The 10,119-nt window shown below is 39.5% G+C and overlaps 1 protein-coding gene across 1 annotated transcript in view; it reads left to right on the top strand.

Moving 5' to 3' along the window:
• The first annotated feature begins 3,026 nt into the window (after nucleotides 1–3,026).
• DNAJC22 (DnaJ heat shock protein family (Hsp40) member C22) overlaps nucleotides 3,027–10,119 on the top strand; it is a 17,905-nt gene continuing 10,812 nt past the window's right edge. The window contains exon 1 of the mRNA XM_044679318.1: nucleotides 3,027–3,878. Within this exon, the coding sequence (XP_044535253.1) occupies nucleotides 3,042–3,878 (837 nt within the window). The 5' untranslated portion in view covers nucleotides 3,027–3,041. The remainder of the gene's footprint in view (nucleotides 3,879–10,119) is intronic.

The raw sequence follows: 10,119 nt of genomic DNA, 5'->3' as shown, positions 1-10,119 counted from the left end.
AACAGACATTTAAAAAGTTGAAATAAATATGAAATAAAAATTTAAATTTTATTTGGTATACAAAATTCCTTTGTTCTCATTATATTTTATTAAAAATATTTTTAATGAGAGCAATGTAATTTCATATACGCCATTATTTTTTTAAAGCCTTAGTTATCAAGGCATTAGTACTTTGTGATACAACAATCAAAAGATCTGATTCTGAGTTCAGTTTAATATTTTGATGGCTGTCACAGCTTAAAAAAAAAAAGACCTCATCAAAATCTGTGTATCCAAATATAATATACTTGTTTGTACTTACTAAATCACGATACTTCTTTTGCAGTTCCAATTACCAACTATGCAAAGGTTTGGGGAAATTTACTAGTCAAATTTCAGTCTTCCCTAATGTCAATTAGTCCTTGCAAATGAATTGAAAGGTGTTGCATTTTTTTGGCATCATTCATAAATGGGTTCACATTTCAAGAAATTCTTCCCCCAGAAGATTTTGAAGCAGGTTAGAAAATTGTTTTTAAATTTTCAATATGCAATTTGGAGTTTTTATAGGTGACCCCTCATTTTGGGGGGCAACAAATGCTTAGTTTTCAAATGTCTTTCTAGCTGTGATGACTTATACTAATAGTAGATAATAGATCAAGGCACTGTATACAATTAGACAGGGGTTCTTAATCTGGGATCTGTGAATTTGTTTTGTTGTTTTAATTTTGATAATTGTATTTCAATGTCATTTTTTTCCCATCATAATGCCATGTTGTTGTTTTTTAGCATGATTCTGAAAAGGAGTCAATAGGCTTTTCCAGACTGCCAAAAGAGTTCATAACACAAAAAAGGATAACACAGAAGATAGAAATCCATATTTCAAATAATATTCTAATGATAATTACAAATTTGGGGAACTGACTTCTTGTCAAATCTGATTAGATTATCATTGTTTTAATGTGTAGCTGGCACAGAGCTCTCTCTGAAAGTGACAGCTTTGCCAATTGCTTGCCTTTACTAGTTCTTTTCGATATTAATATTACAAGAATTATTCCAATAATAATTACAACAATAAAACATCTTTCTTTGGGTGAATCTTTTTCAGTCGCTTGTTCATTTCGTGAAGGTTAGTTTAGCTAAAACTAGATAATATAATCAATAAACCCACTTAACTGGGCACACTTAAGCTGCAATACTGTACAAATGAAACACAATGAAATCAAATGAATGAGTGAGTGTGTCACTGTCAACTGTTCTACCATGTGGAACTCTTTCTCTTCCCTTAGGATAATTCATTTACCATCTGTGACACATGACCATCTGACATACTGGCATAGTGAGGGCAATCAATAGATATTTATTAAGTGCCTACTAAGTGCCAGGCACAAGGCTAAGAACACCAGCGCCAATCGGTATCTGTTCATTATTAGTAAAGAATAATTTACTATTTTTAAATAGAACTTCTAACGTTTTTCTTCCCACACTCCCACAGTCATCTTGCACACTCTGATTAGGTGAATTCTCAGCCTGTAGAGACCACTGCCTTAGATCAAGCTAACTGGCTGAGGTAGTGACAGGAAATTGGAGCAGAGGGAATTCAGAAAGAGAAAGGGAGGGTAGGTTGCTAAGTCTTGAGGCGGGTGCGTAGATGGTCAGAGGAAGCATGGAATATTTACTTACATCAGTTAGTTTGTAAGTACCCCGAAAAAGAAAAGAAGACTGAAAGAGAAGAGAAGGAGGAGTTCTTAGAGTAAGAAGAGAGTGTGGAAGAAGGACAGAAGAGGAAGGAGGGGCAAATTAGACTGGGGGAAGAGCCAGGGAAACTAGGTGTAGCTGACCTTTGCCCATCATATCAATCGCCTGAGATGTACAAAGTCCATCTAGATGGAAGATTTGTAGAGCTGGAGAGTGAACGGGCTGCCATTTCTGTGCCTAAGAAAACTGACTGGTAAGTTGAAGAGAGTCTCAACCTAGACTGTGGAATCTTTTCTTGATATCTATCTATCTATCTATCTATCTATCTATCTATCTATCTATCTATCTATCTATTTTCTTTTTTTTCTTTTTTCTTTTTTCTCTTTTTTTTTTTTTTTACACTTTTAGTGAAGTGAGATAGGAAGAGTAGCAATACCTCATCCAGAGGCCTGTTTTCCTAGAGATTTTCTCAGCCTGTGTTTGGCAGGTCATACCTACCCCGAAAGGGTAGAGAACTTGAAATGGAGGTAAAGGACTGAGAACAAGCCTGAAGGTGGGCAGAGTGGATCTTGTGAACTGTGTCTAGGTAGAAATGTGGCCATAGTACCACTATTTTTCAAGGCTTCTTTGGTGGAAAATCTCTGTCTTCAGGAAGGTCCTAGCTCCTAGAAAGAACCTTTTTTCTTCCTACCTTTCAGAGTCTGATTGGACTTGAAGTGAAAGCTGACAAAGCTTGTTTAGCCCTTTGACTCAGTTTGATGCTATTAGGCTAGGCCCAGAGTTTGGGAAAATATCAGAATCTGTGGGAAGAGGAACCATAGCCTTGACTATGAGATGAAGCTTTTAAAGGTGTTTAGAATTTGGGGGAAAACACTGAAGGATTTCCCTATGTTTGGTGAATGCTTTTGGAGGGTCAAAAAGGCCAAAAGGTAAAATTTAACTTGGGAACGTGCAATTTAAACTTGTTTCTCTCTACCCATGAGTCTTCTTTTACTGAACTGAATGAATTTTTAAATACCTCTGCCCAGGGGTTTGACAGGTGGTGATATTAAAAGCAAGGGTTAATAAAATAAGCTTAGTTTAAAGAATAGTAGGATGACATGAGGGAGAACATGACATTTAGAGAAGTTTAAGAAATCCCAAGACTAGCTTTCGGTGGCACTAGTGTTGAGAGAAAAGTGGTATGGGTACAGCAAAGAACCTGGCATACTCATCTAACTCTACTACTATCTCTCTTTCCTTCAGAGGCTGAGGATTCTTCTCGACTCAAATGGTGCCATGTTTCTTTCTAAGAACCCAAATATTACCAACCTCTGCATTATATGAGGTGTAAATGGACATGTGAAGTTTTGGAGATCCCTAAACAAATGGCCAAGAGACTACTTGTAACCTATGTTCTTTGGGCAATAGGGGGTCCAGCTGGGCTCCATCATTTGTACTTGAGACGTGATAGCCATGCCTTGTTATGGATGCTTACCTTGGGAGGTGGTGGGTTGGGTTGGCTCTTGGAGTTCTGGAAGCTTCCCAGCTTTGTGGCACAAGCCAATCAAGTCCGAGGGGGAAAAAAAAGCCATGCAGAACTGAAACCCAGCCTAAGTCCATTGCGCTTTGTGGCCCAGATCCTAGTAGGCATTTATTTTGGTTTTATGGCCCTGATTGGCCTCTCTTTCATGACCAGCTTCTATATCGTGGGTCTACCATTAGCTGTTGGTTTAGGGGTATTATTAGTTGCCACTGTGGGCAACCAGACTTCAGACATTAAGAGTACTTTAGGGGCAGCATTTTTGACTTCTCCTCTTTTCTATGGACGCCCCATAGCCATTCTACCCATCAGCCTGATTGCCAGCATCATAGCACAAAGACATCGTCGCTACAAGGCCCCTTTGAGGACTGAGACTCTCACTCTTCGCCTCTACCGCCTGGGACTTGCTTATCTGGCTTTCACTGGCCCCGTAGCCTACAGCACCTTCTGCAACATGGCTGACACTATCCAGCGTGGAACAGAGACCCTTGGCTCCTTCTTGTACTGGTTTACCCTCTTCCCAGTCTTCAGCCGTATCATGGAGTCAATCCTTATCCTACCTTACCGGATCTGGCTTCTGGTGGGGAATCCTAATTTTGGCAGCTTCTCTTTCCAGGAGTGGGAGAAAGTATTTGAGTTTGTCAGAAGCTTTCAGAATGAGAAACAGCAGCTAGCTTACCAGGTAAAATTTCTGGGTTATTTTTTTTTTAATTCACCTAAGCCTCTGCTCCAAGGCAAGGATTTGGATTACTTACTATCTTTTTAGAGCTGATGATTTTTACATGGTAATGTACTCACATCTGCCAAAATAATTCAGTTCAACAAAATTTATTAAGTACCTTCTATGTGCATGGCACTACAAAAATGAAACAATCTCTGCCCTCTAGGATTAGTCTTTTGAGGAAATAAAACATGTACACAGATCAGGAAAATAAAACAAGATAATTTGAGAAAGGAAGGATCTTGGGACTTGGGAACTTGGGAGGAGATCAGAAAAGACTTCATAGAGGAGGTGACACCTGAGCTAAACCTTGAAGGATGACAAAGTTTGAGGAGTTAAAATGAGGAAAGAATACATTCCAGCAATGGGGTAGAACTTACTGTGAATAAACCTCAGAAGGCGTGTCTAATGGAGAATCTAGTTGAGGTAAGCTCCTAGGAGGGAAGGATGATCAGTTGAATCTCCCCATTCACTGAATGAAATTACAGGATGTACTAGGTAGGTAACAGATACGGTAAGGTATTAAGATTTTGCCCCTTTTGGACTTTGGTTGTATTAATAGTTTGTAAAGGGCACAAAACACTGAGGAGCTCACATCCTCAGTATTTTCACAGACTACATGGTATAGAGTATAGAAGTAGAATTGGCCCATTTGAACCTTGTAAAAGTTTCAGACTTGATGGGACAGGGCAAAGAACTTTTTTTTCCCCTCCTTTAGAAGGAATAAAAAAAGTTCCACAATCAACTTGGTGGAATTATATAGCTGCTGTTTAGTGGCCATCCTTCTGATGGCCTTAAAAACATGAACAAGGGACAACTAGGTGGCTCGGTGGATAGAGAGCCAGGTCCAGGGATGAGAGGTCCTGGATTCAAATGTGGCCTCAAACACTCCTAGCTATGTGACACTGTACAAATCACTTAAACCCCATTGCCTAGCCCTTACCACTCTTTTGCTTTGGAACCAATACACAGTATTGATTCTAAGACTGAAGGTAAGGGTTTTAAAAAAGCAAGTGCAAGATTTGGGAAGAATCAGTGTTTGCAGAAGAGAGAAAACATAATTCAGCTCTTGAAAAGGAAACATGTCTACTTTTCCCTCATACCTCTTTCAGACGTGGAGTAGAGAGAAGAGTTTTCTTTCTCCTTTCCTCATTCAGAGACAATAGCATCTTATAAAATGCAGTTTAACTAATAGGAACTGCTATGTACAGCAGAAAGCAGGTCCCGAGAATCTAGCTGGAGAGTCAGATTAAGTTATGGAGAGGGGCTGGTTCTTGGAGCCCAGGAGGGTAACTTTTCCCAAAGGCCATTAGAGGAGAAAAAATACCAAAGATCTGCAGTGCCAATCAGAGGTGTGAGTTGCCTTTGGCTGCCTGTGTTTCCCATCTGTTTACTTCTCTGCTAGTGCTTCTCTAGAGATATGTCCACCTTTTCCACTGACACTATATACATTTGTGGTAGAATGTGCCTTAGATTTATGAAGGATGGGAATGTTTTGTGGCTACTGTTCTTATTATTCTGTTTCAGAGAATGCATCTGTTCTGAGCTAATGTCTTCTGGCTGATTATTAAAGGTAGAGGCATTGGTGGGGACTTGCGAACTATAGTTTTAAGAGTACAGATTAACAGAATACCCTGAACCTGGGGTAGTCATCTCTCAGGGGACCCTAGCCTGTGAGTGAGAGTTGGCAGATGAGATCATTATGTACTTAAACCAATCAGTCAATTAATAAACATTTATTGCTCACTTACTATGTGCCAGGCATTGTGTATGCTCTGAGGATACAAAAAGAGGCAAAAGGCTCCAGAACCTGAGATTGGCTGGGCTCCGGCATTTTAGTTTAAAGCCAAAAGCCCGAATCGGCTGGCCTGACCTCCCTCCCAAGGTGGCTTGGGCTGGACTGGACGGCTGAGTCCCACTGGAGGCAAAAACGTGCTCTTGCTTTTAGCAAAAGCATGGCAAGGAAAGTCACTTTCCTTTTTTAAAAAAGTGCTCAAAAGAGCTGAGCCAGGCCAAAAAGCAGGCATGGCTATCGTTAGGCTATCTGGAAGATTCGCTTCTGAGACTCTGGGTCCCAGAGCCGCATGGCTTTTTCCTCTTAGACTATCTAGAAAATTGAAAATTCTATTTCCAAACTTCTGGTTGCCATAATTATAAGAATTAAAAAATGATAAAGGCTTGTATAAATATATAAATTAGTATTTTAATTAAAGCCATGTTGATAGATAAAATCATTAGACCACGCGCTTGTAAGCATTCAAAACTGCCGCCTCCATACTGCCTCCTAGCCAAGCCCTCTACTCGCCAAAGAAAAAGCTTGCTGGCAAAAGAGAGCCACTCCCTCCTAACCCACGAGATTTAAGCGCTCCCCTGCGTCAAGACGTCGGAAACGGAAACCAGTTGGACCATGTTGGATCAAGGGAAATGTAGTTTTGATACATTTCCCTTGTCCATAGAAATATATACATTTTTAGATGGTTTTTTCCAATTTCCTTTTTACAGTATGTACTATTTTCTAGCCCTTTCAACATAGATTCAAACTTTTCTCTAGAATGGTTATATCAGTTCACAACTCCCCCAATAATGAATTAGTGCCTCAGTTTTCCCACATCCCCTCCATGTTTTGTCATTTTCCTTTTCTGTCATAATGCCTAACATGGGATAGTAACCTCAGAGTGGTTTTAATTTGTATTTTTCTAATTAACAGTGACTTAGTGCATTTTTTCACATGATTATAGAAAGCTTTAATTACTGTCTATTTATATCCTTTGACCATTTATCAATTGGAGAATGATTTGTATTCCTATCCATTTGACTCATTTTATTATATATTTGAGAATTGAGATCTTTATTAGAAAGACTTGTAAAATTTTGTTTTCACCATTTTGATTTCCCTCTACCTTATTCTCTCTACTTTTATCCTTTTCTCTCTCTTTTCATTGTGCCCATCTTTAAAAGTGTTTAGCTTTTGACCACCATAACCTCCAATTTGCCCTCTTTTCTATCAGTCCCATCTCCTTTCTTATCCCCTTCCCCTCCTACTGTCCTATAAGGTAAGATAGATTTCTATATCCAATTGATTGTGTATGTTCTTTCCTTTTTGAGCCAGTTCCAATGAGACTAAGGTTCAAGTACTTCTCCCTACTCTGTCATCTTTCCCTCCACTGTAAAAGCTCTTTCATGCGTCTGTAGGTGTGATTATTTACACCATTATATTTCTCCCTTTCCCCTTCTCCCAATGTATCCCTCTTTCTCAAGTCTTAATTTTATTTTTTTAGCTATCTTCCCATTATATTTGACTCACACCCTTGCCCTCTGTCTAAGTATTCTCCTTCTAACTGTCCTAATAAGTTCTTGGAGTTGTGCTTTTCTTGAGTCTTGTATTTGAGAGTCAAAATTTCTATTCATTTCTGGCCTTTTTCATCAGGAATGTTTGAAAGTCCCCATTTCAATTGAATGCCCATTTTTTCCCCTTGAAGGATTATGCTCAGTTTTGCTGGATAGGTAATTCTTGGTTGATGTCCTAGCTCCTTTGCTTTCTGAATATCATATTCTAAACCCAGTAGAAGGGGCCAGCCGGGTAGTCAGTGGATTGAGAGTCAGACCTAGAGACAGGAGGTCCTAGGTTCAAAGCCGGCCTCAGATACTTCCCAGCTGTGTGACCTTGGGCAAGTCACTTGACCCCCATTGCCCACCCTTACCACTCTTCACCTATGAGCCAATACACAGAAGTTAAGGATTTAAAAAGATAAATAAGGGGGCAGCTGGGTAGCTCAGTGGATGGAGAGTCAGACGTAGAGATGGGAGGTCCTAGGTTCAAATCTGGCCTCGGACACTTCTCAGCTGTGTGACCCTGGGCAAGTCACTTGACCCCCATTGCCTACCCTTATCACTCTTCTGCCTTGGAACCAATACACAGTATTGACTCCAAGAAGGTAAGGGTTTAAAAAGATAAATAAATAAATAAAATAAACCCAGTAGAAGCTGATAAATCCTGTGTTATCTTAACTGTGGCTCCATGATAATTGAATTGTTTCTTTTCAGCTGCTTGCAATATCCTTGCCCTGGGAGTTCTGGAATTTGCATATGATATTCCTTGGAATTTTCCATTTGGGATCTCTTCCAGGAAGAGATCAGTGGATTCTTTCAATTTCTATTTTACCTTCTGGTTCTAGACTATCAGAGAAGTTTCCCTTGATGATTTCTTCAAAGAGAATATCTAAATGTTTATTTGGTTTTTTTAATCATGCCTTTTAGGTAGCCCAATAATTCTTAGATTAGCTCCTGGATCTTTTTTCCAGGTCAATTGTTTTTTCAGTGAGATATTTCACATTTTCTTCTATTCATTCTTTTGACTTTGTTTAATTGTTTCTTGATGTCTCATTGAATCATTCTTTTCCATTTGCCCAACTTAAATTTTAAAGAATTATTTTATTCCGTTAGCTTTTGTACCTCCTTTTCCATTTGGATAATTCTAATTTTTTATGAGTTCTTTTTCTCAGTGAAATTTTGTATCTCTTTTTCCATATATGCAAGTCTTTCTTTTAAAGAGTTCTCTTCAGTGAATTTTTGCTCCTCTTTTACGAATTGGTCTATTCCAGTGTTGGCAAACCTTTTAGAGATCTAATGACCAAATTGTACCTTCAAGCTGCCTGTGAACCCCCCACATTACCCCAGAGAATGGAAGGAGGAAATGCTCTCATTGAGCTACTGAGTCGAGGGGCAGAGCTTGCAAAAAAGTGTTCTCAGGGGTGGTGGAGAGAGGGAAAGAAGTAGCCCCCTCTGGCACACGGGCATACATGCCATGCCTTTGCCAACACGAGCCTATTCTGGTTTTTTCTTCAGTATCTTTTGTGCCTTTTTTATACCTCCTATATGACTCTTTTTTTCATGATTTTCCTGTATCACTTTCATTTGTTTTCCAGTTTTTCTTCTACCTTTCTTATTTGACTTTTAAAATCCCTTTTGAGTTCCTCCAGTAATTCTTTTTTGGGCTTAAGACCATATCAAATTTTTCTTGCAGACTTTGGATGCAGAATTGACTTTATTGTCTCCTTCTGAGTATATGTTTTGGTCTTTCCTATCACCAAAAATAATTTTTTGTACTGTTTCTTTGTTGTTGTTGTTGTTTGCTCATTTTCTAGCCTTTTCCTCATCTTTTAACTTTAAAAAAAAAACCCAACTGTTAAAGTTAGGCTCTGCAACTGTGATGAAAAGAGCACTGTTCCAAGTTTTAGGTTCTTTGTGTAACTACCTTCAGAGCTAGCTCTGTAGATCTATCAGTTTTCACTTTTTCCAAGATGGTGTAATCTAAGAAGAGGTGTGTTTAATACTCTTCTGAACTGTGCTGTGGTGTGTAGCACTCTTTTCCACCTTGGATCTGTGACCATGGTTGCAAGTGCTGGTGTGTGCTAGTGCTCCTCCTCACCCTGGGACTGTCACCCTGGACTGTGGCCTGGATCTACATATGAGCAATGCAAGCAAGCTCTGCACCCAGAACCAGCAACGGTAGTCCTGTAATTTTCTTCAGATCAGTTGTTTGATACCACCTCCTCCCACCCCATTACCTTCTGAGGCCGAGTGCTCCAGAAGCTATTGCTGCTGATTCAGCTACCCCTAAGGCCTGTGCAGGTTTGTTGAGGTTGAACTTGCCTTAGTGAGCTATCTATGCTCCACTCCTACCCCAGTGCAATAGGCTTTTTGTGCTGACCTTTTAAGTTATCTTGGGCTGAAAAATTGTTTCACTCCATCATTTTGTGGGTTCTGACACTTCAGAATTCATTTTGAGGCATCATATTACCCTCTCTGAATTACATTGGCTACAATTAATGCAATGATTGTAATTAATAGTGTAATTAATAGAGATTATGTTTTGTTTTTTTTAACATTTATTAATATTCATTTTTAACATGGTTACATGATTCATGCTCCACCTTTCCCCTTCAGCCCCCCCCCCACGCCCCCCCCACACCCATGGCTGATGCGCATTTCCACTAGTTTTGTCATGTGTCCTTGATCAAGACCAATTTCCAAATTGTTGGTAGTTGCATTGGTGTGGTAGTTTCGAGTCCACACCCTCAATCATGTCCACCCTGACCCATGCGTTCAAGCAGTTGTTTTTCTTATATGTTTCATCTCCTGCAGTCCTTCCTCTGAATGTGGGCAGCATCTTTACCATAAATCCCTCAGAATTGTCCTGGGT

Source organism: Gracilinanus agilis, chromosome 5, assembly GCF_016433145.1.
Source record: "Gracilinanus agilis isolate LMUSP501 chromosome 5, AgileGrace, whole genome shotgun sequence".
Lineage (NCBI taxonomy): Eukaryota > Metazoa > Chordata > Mammalia > Didelphimorphia > Didelphidae > Gracilinanus > Gracilinanus agilis.
The sequence above is the reverse complement of the archived record's forward strand: the minus strand, read 5'-3'. Positions and strand labels throughout refer to the sequence as shown.